Genomic DNA, 19824 nt, shown 5'->3' on the forward strand with positions numbered 1-19824 from the left:
GTGGCTGCCAACTTGCTTCAAAAAAGAAAGCGCACTTTTTTAATTTCCGAAAGTATTCAAACACTGGTCTTTAATCTCTTAATACGTATGTATATAAGTTGGGCAAGCAATATTGGGTTATGCAGTCGTAGGAGTAGGTTCATCGGTTATGGTCACAGCTGGTGGTGGATCGCCGGCCTTCCGTTGATCCCTAAAGAACTTGACCCACGCGTTCTTATGGAGCTCCATTTCATCACATAGGCCATACACCTGGGCGAATCCGAAATAGGCAGCAACAGCGGCGACTCCGAAGAGAGGTACCATTATGACTAGTCCTCCCAGGCAGGCGAAGAACACCATGGACACAATGGTCAGGAGTGTTCCTAAAACGAGGCGATTAGAACGTGATCTCTGTTTAACACTATGGAACGCACCTTCTAGCACCAGCAAACCTGTAAAGGTCATAACCATGGTGGCTATTCCAAACCCAAAGATTATAAGGAAGGGCAGCATGAATACAAGACCGCCAGCTAGCAGGCAGATGGCAACGTGCGGATTCCGGGTGCACCAGGCTGCGGTGGCCTCCAGGAAATCATTTCCACCTAGCTCTGACATCACAAAATCTACCAGGCGGCGCAATTGAAGCCCTGCAATATGGAAACATTATAAGAAAGGCAACTTGAACGCATTAACGCAAATCGCAACAATCTCAAACTACGCGGTTTGATGCATAAAACAGGTTACCAACCGTACAGAGCATACATATATAAGTAACTAATTGTGGCAATTAGCAATTAAACGCTTTTACAGATAGTACTTCAACTGGTGGACATACATGACCTGTAGAGAGTCTGGAGCAAACTCTCCAGGAACTGGTCGCCAGTTAGGATTCCTGCACTACGATCGCCTGGGCCTTGTACCTTTACGTGCTCCGGATTGCTCTCCGTTCCCGATCCCGCAGACTTCTTGGCGGTTGCCTCTTTGGCTGCTTTGCGAGCCTTGTTCGAGTGAGCCTGCAGAGTCGATCAAATCAGATCAATTATTAATATAATGTGACATAAAAAACACAAGTGATTAGATGCCGGCTGCCACTGAGTCCGTGAAACGCGACCTTTGACTTGCGATGCCGATTCCGGCCGAATTTTACGGATTCTTCCGAAGACGCCGGAATACCAACTTCACTCACACCCACACCCACCATGTTGCGTGGCTACTGCGAGAATCTCAGGCGGTTGCTGTGCGCATTACAGGAGGAGTCTGTTCCAGGTTCATTCGCCTGCTTCAAGCAACAGTAAATGAAAACAATATTAATAAACAAAAAATAATCGACGTCGTAGCCCTGATACTAAATCATCGAGGCAGAGCTGCCACCTTTTTCACTAAATTCGAATTAGACAAAATGCGTTTCTTAATAGCGTGGTTTACTTTTGCATTTTAATTATAAATAATTTGTTAAAAAAAAATATAAACACTTGATGTTAAAAAAAATTGTATATTTATAATGGCGTGTGACATTTCTTAGCCGCAGGATTAGTGAAGCACGAATCTAAGTCCGTTAAACGGAGGACGCGCCGTAATCCTTTCCGCCACCAAGCGCTCCCCGTGAACAGTCATGCCGCAGCGCAGTTTCTTGGCATGCAGAAAGTTCAGATCGGCGGCCCGCTCTCCACTTTTGAGCGGCAACCAGCCGTACACCTGCGACTCCAGGAGCGGAACCGCTTTTACGAGCTGCCTCTGACGCTCCACATGCTTCTCTGGCCAAGTGTGCCGAAGGTACCTCAAGGTATCCGTCGGTTGGCGTTGCTCATACTGGGCGTAGAACTTCCGGGTTAGCGGATGAACTGGAAGGCAGGAGAAGATCTCAATATCAGTAGTAAAAAATGTTGTAAAATATTGTAAAACTTTCAATGATTAAAGTTTTATTTTTACAGGAGCTTTACCATTCAACAAGCTTGTTCTGAAACATGATATACTAAGCTAACCAGGAATCTCTAGCATACCTTGGCTCACTGGAACAAAGGTTTCGTAAAGTCGGATGTGCCGATTAGATCTATGAATCAGCTCCTTTTCGAAATCGTAGGGCAGCGGTCGGGGATCCCCCTCGCGATGATCCAGTGCGTCGCCATTTTCCTCGCCCTCGTCGGTGGTTTCGAGTCCCGGTTTCATACTCGTCCACGTCTACTCTTCTGCTCCCCGAAGGAGAGCTCTGTTTACGGAAATCCAGGCAATCCGTCCGCAACGCGTGGCGTGCTCGGTTCGTTTGACTGGCTGCGGACTACGCTGCAGCAAATACACCTCTCCGTCCCTACCTCCCACTATCCCTTTGCCTGCCGCTCACTGCCTGCCTGCCTGTCTTTTCGTTTTGGCAGGAACTTGTACTCATTAAAGTTTTCCTATTGTTGCTGCATGGCAGGCAACGTTACCAATACTGTACACGCATCCCCACAACGCAGCCCATGGGGCCCAAGGAGTTGCTGCTCCCAACTCCCAGGGGTGTCGATGGCAGTGGTGTGACCCACAATCACAGTTTCGCCAACGTCAGAGGCGCCTGTCGGGCGGATTTCCCCAGCAGTTGCTGTGGGCTGTCCGCGATGTGTGCGATTGGCTCAGAAGAAAGTAAAAGGACGTCAGCCAGTGATGAGACGGAGCACGGGTACTATTCAAGATTGGAATTGGTTGAGGTATACCCAAGTGTACCGAAGGCAAAAGTCATCGATTGATTGGAACTGGAGAACTTATCTCGCTTGTTTAAGGCTAACATACTATTATTGTAAACGATAGGAGCTTACTATACCTTCGCATCACTGCTTCCAACACCCAAGGGCTGGCTCCATTCATGTCGTTGGCGTAATTTACTACAAGCCCAAAACCCGAATCCCTGAAGTAAACAGCAATATCCGAAAATAAACCCATTCGAGGGATTGCCTTTGCGTGTCCAAACAATCGCAGCCACAAAATTATCTAGAGGCAGAGGAGCAGGTGGCCACCACATCCGGCACTTGGCCGCCGCGATTCTCAACATTCGCTTCGGGTTGTGCAACTCTCTCGATTCGTCGTCAATTTCAGACTAATCGAATCTAATTGAATGCATAAATACGGAAATAAATCAATTTAATTACAATACAGCCAACAACAGTCATCGCAAATAGTTAACACGCACACAAGCACTCGAACCATAAATACGATTATTACAGATATAAATTTGTTTAAGCCTTGGTAAGGTATTTAGAAAACCTCCAAATGTTGCGGGTTCATATGCTAAATAAATTAATTGCCGGCACAAGTAGGACCACTTGAGGTTTCGCTCAAGTTTCGGTAGAAGGGGTATTGGCACTTGTTCGTCAACTATACATAATTTCGATGATCTATAATCTTATCTTAACTAAGCTTTAAGAAATCGCTGGTAGACATGATTGTACAAGAAGTTGAAGTTCCAGGAAACGGTATGCTGGTTTGGTTATTACATATATGTATGCAGTTTACAATTTAAACAAAAATGTAAATGTTTTAAAACGATAGAAAAGTAAAAAAGTACAGCACTACAAATATCATGACCGTTAGAGGTGATTGTTCTCTGAGTAAATTGAGATGGAATAAAATCTGCGTGAGACTTATCTATGTGGTTGCCCAGTCACCAGAGCGAATATCCCTAAGTAACTAAATACATATCTACAGATCAGTCGTGTTGGTTGGTGAGGTGGTTGCGTGCCTACAGCCAAAGACACTAGAATAATGTCTTTTTTGGAAAATTTATGTTTCAAATTACAGTAGTTATAACAATTTCCTTTGTATTTGCTTTTATTATTTAAAATGCGCATTATATTCAGCTTTCAGTTAAATTTTATTTTTTTTTGGTCTTTTCCAATTTCATATTTTTAAAAAGCGCGCCATCATCATATTGCTACGAAATTGGCCACAACTCCAAATATGTAAATTCGTTTCTTCGATCAGAATTGATTTCGGCACGAAAATCGTCTTCTAGCACAAGACGCACACATATACTAGTTCTCGTCTCTTGTTTTTACTCACACAAGCAAGAAAATTCTATTTTTAGATTTCTTACGCTCCCAGCGTAAGCGAGCGGAAAGAGAGCAAATTTGGCCTTCACCAAAAAAGTGGCTGCATTGTGCCAAACCAATGTATGGCCGTTACGCATCCTTTTATTCTAGTGTCTTTGCTACAGCGCTTCAGGATAAAAGTCCCGATAGGCGAATCCCTCAATGTACTCCGGCCGGTGGCAGGCGAACAGATGGTGGGGTAACTCCTTGCGGGCGTGCTTCTCCAGTGCCTTGCGCGTATTTTCCTGGAGTACGGCCTCGTCAAACTTTACCCGCTGCACCGTGGTCTTCCGCAGGATGGTCTGCACGAACTGCGACCACACGCAGCCGGACTCCTCTTCACCCAATCCCGAGTCGTTTTCGGCAAGCTTTCCTTTTTGAATTTGTGTCGACTGCTTCGCTTCCTGGCTCGGCTCCGGCTTCTGTGCTGGCGCCGCCATTTGGGCTTGGGTTTGAGTGTAGACTGTAGACATATCTGCATTGGCGTCCTGAGAGTCGACAGTGGCCTCTTTCCTTTTGGGTGGCGGAATGTCCTGCATGAGCGTCTGTAATCGGTCCACTGTCTCCGCCATTCGTTTCCGAAAGTCCACTATTCGACGGGCGTAGCTGAAGAGGGCTCGCTCCTCCGCCAACTTAAATGGCCTTTTCCGTGCTTCCTGACTTAGTTCTGCGTCTTCCAAAAGTGGGTGAATCCGCACGCCGGCCTCCGAAGTGCCACTGAGGTAGATTCGGAGAGCAAATTCCTGCATGGCCGAAGTATTGACCATGGCTATGGCATAGGCATTACGTGCTTTCAGAATAACTTTTCTTATATTAACCAACTGGGGCGAGGAGGTATTGGACACTCTTGTTTCGAGATCTTGTAGATCTATATGCTCCAAGTGAGCCGACTTATCCAGGCTGTCCAACACCTCTGTCAAATGGCTAGGTATCCGGTCACCGTCCGCCGGAAAGGTTAGCAAACCTAATCCTTGAATCACTCGGATGTTGGCCACATATTGCTGCTGCAGTTCGTACAGCTGCCAAAGGGTTCTCATTCGAGACTCATACTCTTTTTGGGCACCTGTGCCCAATACACTACTCATATTAGAATCGTACAGTTGCAAGCCCTGTATAAAGGCTACATCCATGGTATAGTTGGCCATGAAGGTATTTACATAATTAAGAGCCTCGGAGGCGCTTGCGAAACTCTCCCGTCGCTGCGCAAAGAATTCATCCAGATCGCTGACTGTCAACTGGTTTCGGGTCACCACTTTTCTGTGCAGGCTCTCGTTTACCTCCCGCTCCTCGCGTATCTGCTCGAAGTTGCTCACCAACAGATCGCCGGCGGGCTGTTGAAACTCGTCGAACACCTCAATATCTACGGCCATGGTAGTGCTTGCGCCGGATTGCTCGCGTTCCTGCTCTTTTCCAGAGTCCTGCGCCTGCACATTCTCATCCTCTTTATTAAAGAACTCGTTGTTCTCTGGGTGACACTGGGGAACCCACTGTTCCTGAAGAGCTACCTGCCGCTTTTTGCTCCTTTCCAATATCGCCCGTGGACTAAATCGCTGTAGATCCAGAGAGGTGTAGATGTCCTCGTTGTGGGCGTGGCAACAGTGGAGGGCTGACATGTCCATGGGATGAGCCTCTGTGTTGAAAATGTAGGCACCGGCCTGTACCACGCACACATCATCCTCGGTTGACAGCAGCTCGCCTCCGGACCCATCGTTGTGCAGGAAGTTTTCCTCGTCAAACAGCAGATAAAGGTACTTGCTTGTTTCCGCCAGGAAGAATGACTCCATGCGATTCTCCTTTTCGTGGGTGACAACATTGCGAATCTGGAAAATTAGGCAAGCATATATTAATTAGTTCTAAGTTCTTAAAAAGCTTATTCACAGAACTTCTTACCGTTGCATATCCGCATTTGGTTTTGGCACTGAACTCCAAGGTCTCCAGCATGTGCTCCCCAAACTCTAGAAGATACTCGTTTCCTGTAGCTCGGTAGAGATACATAGCTGACTCGATCAGCTCCGGTCGCAGGGGGTATACCTCCCGATTCGGCGATGCCTCCCCAGCAGCGATGTTATAAAACTCTGGCAGAAAACCGTACTTCTTCCAGACCCCAATGTACCGTGATATGGTGCGCAAGGCCGGCTCCGTGTCGCCAATAATGCTCAGGATGCCGGGCCAAAACGCCTCCAGGGACTGAAAGACGGGAAGGGTGACGCGGCCTTTGTTCATGCCTACCCACACGTACCAGTCCTCCTTGCGCATATACTTATCAATGGCCGCGCGAGCCTCGTGGAATAACTCCAATAGTTCCGGGCGATTGAGCAGGACAGATGCCTTTACTAGGTATTCAAAAAGGGAATCCACTCCTGCTCCGATACCAGAGTCGAGTGCGGTCCAACGACCGCTCTGCACGTCGATGTGATTGCCAAAGAGTCCAATGGGCGAGCGATATGCCCATAGAGCAAGCACCGCCTTCAGAGCAACATCCTCGTAGATGGTTTTCCCGGTCAACCGGCTGAGGGTGCCAAATTCGATGAGGAATGTCCCCACGCCCGCCGTACAGGTTATGGAGGTCTCGCCCTTGGGCACGCCATAGCGCAGGTTCACCGTGCCATAGGGCATCCCTGTGTTCGTGACGAAGGCTGGCAATAATCGCCGGGCCACATCCTCAGCCAGTCGCAGCAGAGGACCCTTGCAGGGCCATCCTGGCTCTAGCTCTACGCCAGCCCGCTTGGAGAGCAGATGCGCGGACAGCAGCCCGCCCACGATGCGGATGTTTGTCTCGAACACGGACACGTTGATGTCCCTGTCAAAATCCATCTTCTCCTCGAGCAGTCGTGCCGCGCGGCGGAATTCCGTGAAATTGCCCATGGTGGCCAGAGTGTCCAGAGCGTCGATCAGTGTCAAGGAGTAGCTGCCCCAGGTGTCGTGGCCATCGCAAGTCAGCGGACGTAGTTCATCGTAGTTGGAGGCGTGGCGCAGGTAACCATCGTATGCGTGCTGGAACATGCGCCGCACATCCTCCCTGCGGATTGCATTGATTGGTTAGGATTAGTATGTCCGAAATTAGCCCTAGCAGTGACCCACCTCAGTTCCAACTTTCTTGCCTTGGAATACTGCTTCTGCCCGCTGACACCGTTGGACAGCAGGACGAGGAGTAACGCGCAGATGAGGGTGCACGGATAGCCGGTGTTCCGGGTTTGCTGCTGCATCGTGGGACAGTCAATCAATCAGGACCGCTAATTCAATTATGGGCATGGTCAGCGTTCCATAGCCAGCGTGGATGTGGGATGCGTGGAAGTCAAATACGGCTACGTTGACGCAAAATCACAACAAGGGCTGATACGGTGGCGTCGACCGTCGAATGCCCTACGAATTCCATTCGGTGAGTGTTTTTTTATAGAGCGCCTAGAGAAGCAATCGGGGGAAAGAGCACAAACCAAAGGGCTTTTTTAAGGTGACAACCAAACACGATAGGCTAACAAACACTTTATTCTTCGCCAATTCTAAAGTACGTTAATTGTACCCAACAAAGCCCCCAACAATCGGATATGTCATATCGTAGGGTGCAATCAGCTGTTGCTGATCGAATAACTAGCGAAAGGGTGGTCAGATCGAATTTGGATGGTGGCCATTGCTTGTTAAAGAACAGAACAGCCGTAAAATCAGCGCGGCAAAATAAAAGTCGGGCTGGAAAAACTAAACGTCAATTTCTTTAAAAATTCAGAAAGTTTGTGGTGAAAAATATACCGATTGTTTGTGACTGCTTTGCGCGGCACGCGCTCATTTATACTTTTATTTGCGCCGAGTTGGCAGCACGGATCAGTTTTTTTTTTTTTGGCCATTCAAAAGTGTGTGGTTTGTACGGGTAAAAAGTGATTTAAATTCAAAATATTCAGCGAAACGACCGCCTCCAATAGAAGGAATTGTACCCTATGGTAAGTAACTGCCTTCTGCTCCCGTTTCACACCCGGACATCCTCCGGATGAGCTGACCAAGAAATCCGCAGCCTTTGTTACGCTTACGACCGCGGATTGCAGTTCTGGCGGTGGGCAGCGATGTGTTTCGGTTTTGAATGATTCTCCGCGTGGGATAACTCAGAAAGGTGGTCGATTATTACCTCGCGGAGTCACTGCATCACGGCCCGTGTGCCTTTTGTACTCCGCGAAAGGCGTCCGTTTAAATGCAATCGCGTATGCTTAATTGTCCGTTGGGCAAAAAGTAACAACATTGTGGGTATATACATGCGGGATTGCCTCTGGCTGGCCAAAAACCATATCGAAACCATTCCGTTGACCGTAGACATAAGCGTGTGCCATTTGGGGTCTGGGAATCGTGTTTCCACCCAGTTGCTTGCATATTTATAAACAATTAATGAAAAATATTAAATTTTTTGGTCAGGGTTGTCGGTCCTCGCATGGCATCGATAGCAGAGCGTCCGGAGTTGCGGTTGCAACCCTGCCCGCTCACGCCAACCTATCGAAAAATTTTACTCCACGGTCGATAAAATATTTTCGTTGCTTTTTTTCACACTCGTGTAAAAAAAAGGAAATAGCTAGTAAAGTACAGTGCAGTGTTTTGATTCCGTGGAGTGCATGTTCCAGCGGAAAGTGTGTGTAACAAATATGAGCAGTTCGCAAAAGTGGCGAGCAAAAGCAATAACAAAGTAGCAACAGCAACGCAACGTGTGTGTGTTGTAAGCATCTGTACAGCGGAAAGGTGTTAGTGTGTTGGTGTGCTCGGGGGGTGGTGTGCGTTTCGCCCGTCCCGTGTCCATAAATTAGAATCAAATCGAATCGAAATCGACATTGAAGTCCGCTGCTCCGCCACCGCGATGTCCGTCGACCAGGATCAATAAGCAGCGTCACCACCAGTAGCGGACCATCATTAAGTTCTCCATATCGAGAGCAGGCTGACTCGGATTCGGAATTGGAATTGGCATTGCAATCGGAATCCATAGCGGAGGAATCACTCGCGGCAGCCAGCCCAATACGGAAAACTGCTGAAAAATGTTAGCTAAATGCCCAGTTATCTACAATTATTATGGTTTGTCCCTGTGTGCGTGCCCAGGTTGAAGGTGTTTGTGTGTGCGTGCGTGCGTGCGTGCGATAGCAGAGGCAAAATCCGCTCAAATTGCGATGCCAAATAGTCGGACAATTAATTGATCTTTCTTCAATTGGCGACAGCAGGCGCCCTCCCATATACCCATCTCCGCACGAAAGCCGATATATATCCGCGGATCGGTTCTCTGCTTTCGCCACTGTCGCCCGCCGCACATATGTATTGTATAACCCTTGTTTATCTTTGGACAATCCGATTCCGAGGTGGAGTGGAGTACAGTGGAGGCTGGCCAAGGTGGACACATGCGCTGGGGGGGGGCTGGGGGCTGGAACGAGTGTCACCTGTAAGGCGGTCTTATCTGAAGAGCTTTGCAGGTCACTCCGACTGACAAATTCACCTGCAAGCTAGGAGGGGAAAACCCTGTGAAGAACTCACTAACACGATAAAGTCAGATTCCTAGGAGATTGATATAACAATAACACACAGAAATCACTATCAAGACTGTAGCTATACCAAATAATCTATCCATAAAAATAGTAAGTTCTTATCTAATCTCATACTCTTGTTTAAGATTTAAGATGGATCTCTATAAATACTTACGTATTTACAACCCAATTTATTATGCTTCTCCTGTAATTGTTCTCAGTGACCAAAAAATCGTCAGTTAAGCATATTAAAAAGTCTCTCCAATGGTTACACTTTGTTCCTTTAATTGTTATTATAATGCTTACAAATTGCATAAGCTGTAAATGTAAACTTAGCTCAGTTCGACTTCGCTTATTCCCGAAGAGTCTGTTTAAACGTTAGGCAACATTACCCCTTTTGCCATTCATCTTTTCCATTAAGAACGCCATATAAATTCAGTTTTCAATTTACATTGGACAGCTGTGGGTTGTAGAGCACTATTAGCTGCTAGGAAAGCAAGTCGATTAAATGATGATGAGAAATCAAAAAATTCGAAAGACCTTGGGTGAGTCACTGGCTACCAGCTTTCACTGTACCATCCACGCACTCAAAGCCGACCCCAACTGGAGTTCATACACACACACAGAGGCAACCATACATAATCCACATCCACTAGGTGGAAGTAAGCAAATGTTTACTACATAACCATTCTTGCAGAGGCCGCAGTCGCAGCAAAGCAACGATCACCAGCGACACGAGCAGGGAGCAGAAGGAAGCCGGCGGAGGAGGAGAAGAAGGAGAGCCACCGCACAGATTGGGTAAAGCGCACCACCATGGTGAGTACCAATCTGGTGGTGCCAGTGGTGCTGTGGGGTCCCACCGCGCCCACGCACTGCATCTCTAGCGTGTTCCTCTCGGACGATCAGTTTACCCTGGTCACCGGCTGCTACGATGGACAGATCTGCCTTTGGCAAGTGGAGCCCACCACCCTGAAGATGTCGCCGCGGTGCCTCTTGGTGGGCCATTCGGCGCCCGTTTTGTGCTTAGTGCGTGCCTCGCTTCTGCCGGAGAACAACTTCCTGGTCAGCTCGTCTGAGAACGGAGAGATGTGCACCTGGGATCTTACGGACGGCAAGTGCATGGAGGCAGTCAAGCTTCCCCAGGTACACACCCAAATCCAGAGCTACCACACCGCTAACAGCGAGGATGTGCGCCTCTTTTGCATTGGCTACTATGCTGAAATCATGGTCATGGATCCGTTCAGCCTAGAGGTGATCTACGTGCTCAGCTCAAAGGTCAAACCGGATTGGATATCCGCTATTCACGTACTGCGTCCCATGCGTCGCAAGGATGACGTAGTGTTGGCCATCACCACCACAGGAACCGTGAAGGTCTGGACTCTGACGGGCAACGAGAACAAACACGCGGAACCCATTTACGAGAACGAATCCAAGGAGATCCGCTGCCTGAATGCCATCACCATGAATTGCTGCGCCCAGAACCAGCGCACAGTGCTCTTAGTTTGTACCAAATACTGGCAGATCTACGATGCCGGCGACTTCACTGTACTCTGCTCCGTAATCGCTCCGGCAAGGGAACGTTGGCAGGGCGGCGACTTCATCACCTCCGACCGGGTAATGCTATGGACAGATGAGGGAAAGGGCTACTTGTACAAGCTGCCCGCAAACTGCATTCCCGACAACAAGGAGTTTCACTCGAAGAGTGTGGTCAGGGATGCACCTTACCTCTACTACGTGTTGCAACACGCCGGTGATAAGGTGCTGTCGTGCCCCCCAGCCATGAAGTTGCTTCAGGGCGCCGGTGGCCAGCACAATCTTCTGCGCGGAGACTCCGAGGGATACATCTCTGTGTGGAATGTACCGGAGGTGCCGTTAGACAATATTAGCATACTGCAGGCCAAACAGATGCCGCCGCGACCCCTCAAGCCGCACGTGTGCACTTCGTTGGTCGAGGCGTGGTCCATAATGGATCCACCACCCGTGGGCATCCTGGATCAGCTGTCCCGCATCACAGAGTCACCGGTGAAGCTCACCTCGAGCATCTATCTGCCACAGCAGAGTCGCCTGGTGATCGGACGCGAGGATGGCAGCATAGTCATAGTGCCAGCCACCCAGACAGTGATGATGCAGCTGCTGGTAGGCATCAAGCAGAACTTCAGCGATTGGCCCTCGCATCAGATCCTCTACGGTCATCGTGGAAGGGTCAATTGCCTGCTGTGCCCCTCGATGATTCACTCGAGATACGAGAAGTCGCATCTACTTTCCGGCGGCATCGATTTCGCCGTGTGTCTGTGGGATCTGTACAGCGGCACCTTGCTGCATCGGTTTTGCGTTCATGCGGGTGAGATCACACAACTGCTGGTGCCGCCAGAGAGCTGTAGTCCAAGAATCCTGAAATGTATATGTTCGGTGGCCTCGGACCATTCCGTTACGCTAGTGTCCCTTCAGGAGCGCAAGTGTGTGACCCTGGCAAGCAGACATCTATTCCCTGTGGTTACCATTAAATGGCGTCCCCTGGACGACTTTCTAATCGTAGGCTGTTCCGATGGCAGCGTGTACGTTTGGCAAATGGAAACGGGTCACCTCGATCGAGTGCTTCACGGGATGCTGGCAGAGGAAGTCCTTTCCGCTTGCGATGAACAGGCGGAGGATGGTGGCTCGGGCGGCGGCGGCGGTGGTTCCAATGGTGCATCTGCCAGCGAGATGGGTATGGCCAATCCGGCGGTGCACTTCTTCCGTGGCCTGAAATCGCGCAACATGAATGCAATCCGTCATGCTACCCAGCGCGGGATTACGCAGCTCCAGCAACTTCAGGGTCATAACCAAGGAAACTTCGACTTCCTGATGAAGCACCGCAGCAATCCTTTGGTAATCCAGGGTCTTCGTACTAATCCAAAGGACGCGGAGAGCCACATCCTTTTCTTTGACATCGAGGGACTGATCTTTGAATTGCATAGCGAGGAATACGCACAGATGACACCAGCTACCTTGGAATCACTTGGTGTCCACCTGCAGAATCCCAAAGATGGCAAATCGATGCATTTGGATGCTAGCAAGAAGATCGGTGACTTCTTTAACAAGGTGAAGAACAAGGCCGTGGATGTGGAGAAGATCCTAAAGGACAAAGACAAACACGGGCTGGTGCAGAAGTTTAAGGAGAAAACTGAGATTGTCGAGAAGAAAGTACAGGCCAAGGTGGAGAGCCTGCAAAAGGCAGTAGAGCCGCACGAAGAGCAGCAGGACCTGAAGAGCAAAATCGCTTCCAAGATGGAGGTCACGCATGTTATGGAGGTAGCCCAGCTACTTCTTTCGCTGCTCCATTCCTGGGGCCTGGATCCACATCTAGACAAGATGTGCGAGACGCGCTTGGGCCTGCTTAGACCTATTGTTCCCATCTCATACGGAGTACTTTCCAAGGCCGGCTATATGTCGCTGCTGCTGCCCACATGGCAGAACAACTATGCCATACCACCCGGAATCCAGCTTCCCTCCAGCTCCAAGAAGCGCCCGCTGCCAGAGGAGCTGCAGCGCTTAGAGCATCTCACGGCTGTTTTCACATCCCGTCTGCATTGGGAGCTCAGCACTACGTTGACCACTAACCATATACTCGCGCTGGTGGCCATGTCCAACACGCTGCTGTCGATGAGCGCGGCCTCCTTCCTGCCGGACAGCGAGAAGCACAAGAAGCTGCAGCGCTTGGCCCAGCGCACGGACTCCACATTGAGCAACGAGGAAGAGCGCGAGGAGCTAATGGCCCACCACATCTCTCAGATCAAGCACGCCTGGAGCCTGCTTGCTACCCACCATTGCTTCCTGTTGCCCGACAAAATTGAGGCCCTGGAGCCCAAGAAATTTAAGCGTCCACAGGTGGAAATGATGGTCAAGCGCTGGCAGCATCATTGCATAGAGATCAGGGAGGCGGCCCAGCAGATCCTTTTAGGCGAGCTTACCCGGATGGGCAAGAAGGGTCGCAAGCAGCTAGTCGAGAGCTGGGCACAATACTTGCCACTCTACACGCACACCGAGCCCATAGTGGGAGCCCAACAGCAGTTGGCCCTGATAAGCCAGCCGGCAAGCGGAGGAGCTGGCTCGGGATCGGGCGGCAATGGAGGGGTGGGCGTCGGAGGCTCCGGAGGCGGTGCTGTTGGGAGTGGTAGCGGACCAGGTGGCAGCGTTCCCGGGGGAGATGCCCACCAAGATGAAGACTACGAAGAGGAAGAGGAGGAGATTATACGCAAACCATCCAGCTTGTCGGAGCTAAAGCGCAAACAAACTACGGCAGTAATCCTACTGGGTGTTATAGGAGCAGAATTTGGACAGGATATATCCCAGGAGTCGCCAAATCACCGTGGAAGTATTAGCATGGCCACGGGAGCTAATCTAACCAGTGGAGTTGCTGGAGGGGAACGCCGAAAATCCAGTGTCGTGGAGGGCTTCGGCATAGCCAATAATCTAGCCCGTCTTACTTCAATGGCCCTGGCTCACCTGCTGTACGCACCACCATCTCCCAAGCTGCCGCAATACACGCCACTGCGCCGGGCAGCCATCGATCTATTGGGTCGTGGATTCACCGTGTGGGAGCCGTACCTGGATGTGTCCAAGGTGCTCCTCGGCCTGCTGGAGATATCGTGCGAGGGCAAAGCAGTGCCAAATCTGAACTACAAACTCCCACTAACCCCGCAAGCGGATGCCTGCCGAACCGCCAGGCACGCACTGCGTTTGATAGCCACCGCTCGGCCGGCGGCGTTCATCACTACGATGGCGCGCGAGGTAGCCAGGTACAATACGATGCAGCAGAACGCGCAGTCCATCAACACGCCGCTCACCCAGTCCGTTCTGCACAAGGCCAAGGGCGAGATTCTGCAGTGCGTTGAGATGCTAATCGACAAGATGCAGTCGGAGATCGCCGGCCTCCTTGTGGAGGTGATGGACATCGCCCTGCACTGCGTGGACGGCAACGAGCTGAAGAACCGCGGCCTGGCGGAGCTGTGTCCTGCCATCTGCAAGTTTAACCAGATCTCGCACTGCGCCCAAACACGCCGCATCGCCGTGGGCGCCAATAGTGGCAACCTGGCCATCTACGAGCTGCGCCAAAACAAGTGCCAGATGATCCCGGCCCACACGCATCCGATCACCTCGCTGGCCTTCTCGCCGGACGGCAAGTACCTGGTCTCGTACTCCTGCGCAGAGAACCGCCTCTCCTTCTGGCAGACCTCAACGGGGATGTTCGGACTGGGCCAGTCGCAGACGCGCTGTACGAAGGGCTACTCCACGGCCCCCATTCCGGATGTGTCGCGCCTGAATCCGATGCGCCTGGCCAAGCTAGTGTGGATTAACAATCGCACGGTGACCCTCATGCTGGCCGACGGATCCGAGACGCGGTTCAATGTCTAAGGTGAAGGAGCGATGATAATGGAGTAGTGAGTCCTGCGGGATGTATAGCATGTTATTAGGCAATCAGTGCGGGCTTCAGAGCAGCACTTCGGAGGAGCAGAACGAGGAGGACGACTCGGCGGTGGAGCAGGAGGAGCTGGAGGAGCAGAAACGACAAAACAATAATAATTCGAAAATAAAAGTGTGGTAATGTATGGCGTTTCGTTGAGTAGTTAAGGTAATTGAAACGAAGAAAAGCTTAGCAACATTAAGTTGAAACGAAAAGGAAAGCAAAGCTAGGGCAAACGGGAAGCTAAGCGAACTTAGTTCAAGCGAAAATTCACAACACATTTTGTTATTTATTTATATACTTACCCTTAATATCTGTACTGTATCTGTATCTGTATCTAATCCGTATCTGTATGTATTTTAATGTATTACACGATTTTAATATGTCTCTTATTCGCCCCTCTGCGTCCATTTTCATTTTTAGTGCCTAACTTTTACCCATACTCTTAGAACACGTATTTCTGTTTCTGTTTGTCGTTAATTTCCAATGCGGAAAAAAAGAATAACTAAATCCAAATCCAAATATTAACAAAGCAAACAACAATTAACCAGATATGCAAGCAAACACAACTACACGAGAAAAGCAAAGGAAATGAAAAACGAAAAAAAAAACAAAGAATGAAAAGCTGTTATTATTATTACACAACTATTATTATTACTATTGTATGCTACTATTATTTTTATTGATATTTGTTATGCCTAATGTATTGTTATATATATATCTAAAATAAACCTAAACAATTGTATTGAGCAAGTAACGAAGCGAAGGCCAAGCAACCAGAGTTTCCTCGAACGAGGATTAAACAAGTAGTGAGCGTAGTTTTTTTTTTACACTACATTATAACCATTGTAACTCCCATATATCTGATTCTTTCGATGTTATATTTATGCTTAGGCCTGTGTAAAAAGTCATATTGTCCTGTGTTGTTGTGCCTTGGGCATCCTGTTCACAAAATGCTTGCCACAAAATACACACAACACACAGTTCATTTGCGGCGTTAATGTTTATGTGCATCGAGCAGATGGCGGTATTTGGAGCCTTGGAAGCTAGCCAGCCAGCCTCCTGGTCAACTGGTTAACTGGTAACTGGGCAACAGAAGTGCCTGCAGCTGTACGGGAGAACTACTTATCCTAACTATAGATATAATAATGCATACATATATACCCAACTGAATTTGCAATATGTGTTCGTTTACGTATTCAATACAACACAGCAAACACACGTGTGAGAGTTAATTGAATTGTGCTTAATTTCAATTGCAAATGATATATATTCATATATATGTGAGGACACGAGCATACTTATATACGAGATCCTTCAATCAAAGTATTACACAAACAAAAGAAACGAAGCAACTATAACAATTATGTACGGAGTATACAACAAATAAAGTCAAGAAACATCTGCAAATTCTGCTTCCCTTTACTTTCGGTTGGTGGGGCCACCGCTTCCGTTGGAGCGCACCTGGCATTGTGGGGGAGCCCTGTTGGCGAGCCTAGATTACACGGTTATAGTCGCCCAGATTCTCACCTGATAAACTGTGCTCCTTGAATTTCAGCTTACCGGCTGTCCAGCGAGAATGTCCGTTGCAGTAAACCAAAAAGGTTGGGGCAAGAAGGCAGGAGCTTCCGTACCCGACTCCACAATTCGTACACAGTCCGCTCTCAGCGAGGGGGGTGGGTCCATTGACGTCCGGCCGATGGAGCACGACGAGGAAATCAATCGCGAAGTCCTCAACCCCGACGGCGACGAAGAGATGGAGGAGGATGAGGAGCACGTCGACGAAGAGGACGATGACGAGGAGCCGGATAGCAACGAGAACAGCGCACCGGAGGAGCAAGTAGAGCCGCCGGCCTTCAGCCTAGCGACGCTGGGACTCCAACGCGTGGGCAGCGCACCGCCGCCCAAGCCCAAAGTCCAGAAGGTCCCAATCCCGACCCTAAACGCCCGTGGAATGCCTGCTCGGATACGGAAAAAAAATCGTCTCTTCTACGACGAGAACATCATCAACGATGACAAGCCGCTGCGCATGAGCTTGGCACCCAAGAAAACGCCCGGCAGACCGCCGCAGTCTGCCGGCGGTGGCTCTAGCCAAAAGATCCCGCTCACCCCATCGAAGGTGCTGAAGAAGCGCAAGGGAGTGGTCTCCCGCTACATGCGTTCCAGTGAGCAGGGACCCAACTCCGCTTCGGCCAGCAATCAGCCCCAGCAGTTGGGCAAGCACAGGAAGGCGACGCCATCAAAGAGCCAGTCGTTGGGCAGCAAGCTGGGCTCAGGAGGACCGAAAACAGGGCGGGGAGCCCATTTCATTGGAAAGGGTAGCGCTGCAGCGGTGGCTGCAGTAGCGGCCGCCGAGGAGGAAGCTAACCAGGCAGAGGCTGCAGCGTTGGTGAACAAGCGGTTGGGCCAGTCCATTGGCCTTCGGCTGCGCAATCTGCTGAAGTTGCCCAAAGCGCATAAGTGGGCCATAGCCGAGTGGTTCTACTCGTACGTTGACAAGCCGCTATTCGAATGCCGTGATGAGTTCATGAACCATGTGAATGAGCTGGCACCCAGGCTGGGCACACGGAGCCTCATTCGCCACGAGTGGATGAATATTAGGCGGAGGATGGGCAGGCCGCGGCGATGCTCCGCAAAATTTTTTAGCGAGGAGCGCAAGGAGTTGGACCGAAAGCGCCAGCTGATCCGGACCCTACAATCGCGGAAGCCAGGCGAGTTCAAGGACTTCGTGTCCGTGCTATCGGACATGCCTGAGAAAATACCGATGACACTGCCGCTGGGCACCAAGGTCACTGCCAGATTAAGATCTCCCCAGGACGGGATCTTTGCGGGCACAGTGGCCGCCTACGACTCACTAAACGCCATGTACCGAGTGACCTTCGAACGAATCGGCTTGGGCACACACGCCATCCCAGACTACGAGATTGTGTCGGAGAACTTTCACGAGATGCTGCCGCTGCACAGCTTCACCAAGGACTTCCGGCCGAACTTGATGAGCATCTATCAAACGAATAACCTCGGCTTCACCACCAATCTGGGCTTCACGGCCCATCTTACCAACAACTATCTGCAAAAGAAGGAAAAGGTAGTCGGCGGAGCTGGAGCGGGGTCATACTACTTCAAACCGGAGAAGCACCTGGCCACCAATAATGCGGCTGCGCGAAATGCGCTCAGCATGAAGCTAAACAAGAGTGATCCCCTGCTGGGACAGGATTCGGTGGGCGTGAGTCCCATTCGGCAGCAGTTGGCGCGACATCGCGGCTACTCCACCTCGCTGTTGGAGCATCTGGTGCGCCTGGAGAAGTACATTGCAGTTAAGGCGGATCGAATCCAGCGGCTCGACAAGATGAACGCCACCGCCGAGCTGGCCATGGGCGATATGATAAGCCATGACGAGAATGGGGATCGCCATCGCCGACAGATTGCAGACAACTTCCAGCGGCAGTATGCCTTCAACATCGTGACCATCGAGCGCATCAACGCCGAGCTCATGTTCGAGCTCACCAAGGTGCAGGAGCTGTCCTCCAGCCTGACACGCAATCGCAATGTCCAGGCCATGATCTCGCCGACATATTTGCGCGAGGAGTGCCGCGCCAAGGCGTCACAGACGGTCGACGAGATCAACAAGGGCATGGTGAAGAATACGCGGATGATAAAGCTGCTAAAGAACCTGACCACTCTGCTGATCGTGACCCAGAATCTCGGCGGCGACTGCGAAGTGAGAGAGGTTAACGAGGTGCTCGAAGGCTGCCTCGAGGAAGTGCGCAGCAATCTAATCTGCAGCGAACACCGCGAGGTGTTCCAGATGAGTGTCCAGGGACGGCTGGAGTACATAGCCATGGACATCAGCAGACGCTTGGAGGAGAAGAGCTTGAGTCGCGTGGCGGATGGCGATGAAGATGTGAAATCGCTGAAATCCGAGGACAAGATCGAAGAGAACCATGTGCAGGATCACAAGCAAGGGGCAGATGAGGAGCCCGCCGCAGATACCTCCAAGATGAAAGCGAAAGGCAGTCCAAAGCAGGAAGCAGGGAAGGAGGACAGCGAAGATGACAAGAAGGACTACAGTAGCCAGCCAATGGACACGGACACAGAGAAGGAAGAGAAACTGGAATCTGGCGGGTCGGAAAATGCAGGGTATGCGAGCCAGCAAGGACAAGACGAGGATCAGAACGCACAGGAGCAGCACCTGGACCCGGAGGAGCAGCATCTGGACCCAGAGGAGCAGCACCTGGACTTGGAGGAGCAGCACCTGGACCTGGAGGAGCAGCATCTGGACACGGAGGAGCAGCACCTGGACACGGAGGAGCAGCACCTGGACACGGAGGAGCAGTCACTCAATCCGGCTGTGACCGAGGACACGCAGATCACCATTGAGTCGATGAAGGAATCTGATGAGGAGTTTCAATCGGCCGCCGAGACCGAGGAGGACGACATGGTCGGCCTGATCATGGAAGGAGAGGAGGAAGAGGAGTTTGTGTACGATAAGGAGCTGTAGAGGACCGATGGCCAATACCCGCATCTTTACTCTCTTTTCTACGCCGGCCTTCTGGACTTTAGGTTTAGGTAATTTTCGTGAAAAGTTTTGAATATAGTTTTGAAATAGGAAATGTAACGAAATAATCCGCACATTTTTCGGATTCAATTTATTTTTTTTTTTTAATACCAGAGCTTTGTGGGAAATTCTATTTAAAATTTCACAGAAAGCATTGGTACTATTACCCTTTTTTAAATATTGCATTGACTGTGTAAGAAAGTTGAATAACAAGTTTGTAGCAAGTCTTCAATAAACAGGAAAAAAAAATTTTTTTTTTTTAAATTTCGTATTTTTCTAAGGGAACACATCATCATTTTATGCGAAGAA

The 19824-nt window shown here is 50.0% G+C and overlaps 5 protein-coding genes across 7 annotated transcripts; 2 read left to right on the forward strand and 3 right to left on the reverse strand.

Moving 5' to 3' along the window:
* Window positions 1–35: 35 nt before the first annotated feature.
* On the reverse strand, window positions 36–1390 carry LOC6616052. Of its 3 annotated transcripts, XM_032726053.1 has the most exons (4): window positions 1091–1180; window positions 815–992; window positions 414–626; window positions 118–362 (listed from the first exon to the last, which is right to left on the reverse strand). In XM_032726053.1, the coding sequence occupies exons 1-4, from the start codon at window positions 1178–1180 to the stop codon at window positions 118–120; spliced, it is 726 nt and encodes a 241-aa protein (XP_032581944.1). The 3 variants fall into 3 exon arrangements, with proteins under 3 accessions (XP_032581943.1, XP_032581945.1, XP_032581944.1); XM_032726052.1 differs by having other exon boundaries at window positions 36–626; window positions 1091–1390; XM_032726054.1 differs by having other exon boundaries at window positions 36–626; window positions 1178–1379.
* Window positions 1391–1451: 61 nt separating this feature from the next.
* On the reverse strand, window positions 1452–2379 carry LOC6616053. The gene is made up of 2 exons (XM_002040383.2): window positions 1980–2379; window positions 1452–1820 (listed from the first exon to the last, which is right to left on the reverse strand). Exons 1-2 carry the CDS (start codon window positions 2143–2145, stop codon window positions 1510–1512), a joined length of 477 nt encoding a protein of 158 aa, XP_002040419.1. The 5' UTR covers window positions 2146–2379; the 3' UTR covers window positions 1452–1509.
* A 1702-nt stretch (window positions 2380–4081) lies between these two features.
* Window positions 4082–7840, reverse strand: LOC6616054 (ER degradation-enhancing alpha-mannosidase-like protein 2). The gene is made up of 4 exons (XM_002040384.2): window positions 7782–7840; window positions 7119–7721; window positions 5928–7056; window positions 4082–5857 (listed from the first exon to the last, which is right to left on the reverse strand). The coding sequence occupies exons 2-4, from the start codon at window positions 7241–7243 to the stop codon at window positions 4157–4159; spliced, it is 2955 nt and encodes a 984-aa protein (XP_002040420.1). The 5' UTR covers window positions 7244–7721; window positions 7782–7840; the 3' UTR covers window positions 4082–4156.
* Window positions 7841–7862: 22 nt separating this feature from the next.
* On the forward strand, window positions 7863–19779 carry LOC6616057. The gene is made up of 2 exons (XM_002040387.2): window positions 7863–7969; window positions 16519–19779. The coding sequence occupies exons 1-2, from the start codon at window positions 7967–7969 to the stop codon at window positions 19456–19458; spliced, it is 2943 nt and encodes a 980-aa protein (XP_002040423.2). The 5' UTR covers window positions 7863–7966; the 3' UTR covers window positions 19459–19779.
* On the forward strand, window positions 8495–16370 carry LOC6616055 (WD repeat-containing protein 7). Its single transcript, XM_002040385.2, has 2 exons — window positions 8495–9042; window positions 10215–16370. Exon 2 carries the CDS (start codon window positions 10331–10333, stop codon window positions 14909–14911), a length of 4581 nt encoding a protein of 1526 aa, XP_002040421.2. The 5' UTR covers window positions 8495–9042; window positions 10215–10330; the 3' UTR covers window positions 14912–16370.
* Window positions 19780–19824: the final 45 nt, after the last annotated feature.

This window comes from Drosophila sechellia, chromosome X, assembly GCF_004382195.2.
Source record: "Drosophila sechellia strain sech25 chromosome X, ASM438219v1, whole genome shotgun sequence".
In the NCBI taxonomy this organism is placed as follows: domain Eukaryota; kingdom Metazoa; phylum Arthropoda; class Insecta; order Diptera; family Drosophilidae; genus Drosophila; species Drosophila sechellia.

What these genes read in the sequence shown, in the direction of transcription:
- LOC6616052 (XM_032726052.1), bottom strand. Translation starts at nt 1,180, where the DNA reads ATGGTGGGTGTGGGTGTGAGTGAAGTTGGTATTCCGGCGTCTTCGGAA. An exon ending in ATCGGCATCGCAAGTCAAAG is followed by an intron (nt 993 to 1,090) that starts GTCGCGTTTCAC and finishes TCGACTCTGCAG; the next exon opens with GCTCACTCGAACAAGGCTCG. An exon ending in CCAGACTCTCTACAGGTCAT is followed by an intron (nt 627 to 814) that starts GTATGTCCACCA and finishes TCCATATTGCAG; the next exon opens with GGCTTCAATTGCGCCGCCTG.
- LOC6616053 (XM_002040383.2), bottom strand. Translation starts at nt 2,145, where the DNA reads ATGAAACCGGGACTCGAAACCACCGACGAGGGCGAGGAAAATGGCGAC. An exon ending in CTTTGTTCCAGTGAGCCAAG is followed by an intron (nt 1,821 to 1,979) that starts GTATGCTAGAGA and finishes CCTGCCTTCCAG; the next exon opens with TTCATCCGCTAACCCGGAAG.
- LOC6616054 (XM_002040384.2), bottom strand. Translation starts at nt 7,243, where the DNA reads ATGCAGCAGCAAACCCGGAACACCGGCTATCCGTGCACCCTCATCTGC. An exon ending in GCAAGAAAGTTGGAACTGAG is followed by an intron (nt 7,057 to 7,118) that starts GTGGGTCACTGC and finishes TGCAATCCGCAG; the next exon opens with GGAGGATGTGCGGCGCATGT. An exon ending in CCAAATGCGGATATGCAACG is followed by an intron (nt 5,858 to 5,927) that starts GTAAGAAGTTCT and finishes CTAATTTTCCAG; the next exon opens with ATTCGCAATGTTGTCACCCA.
- LOC6616055 (XM_002040385.2), top strand. Translation starts at nt 10,331, where the DNA reads ATGGTGAGTACCAATCTGGTGGTGCCAGTGGTGCTGTGGGGTCCCACC.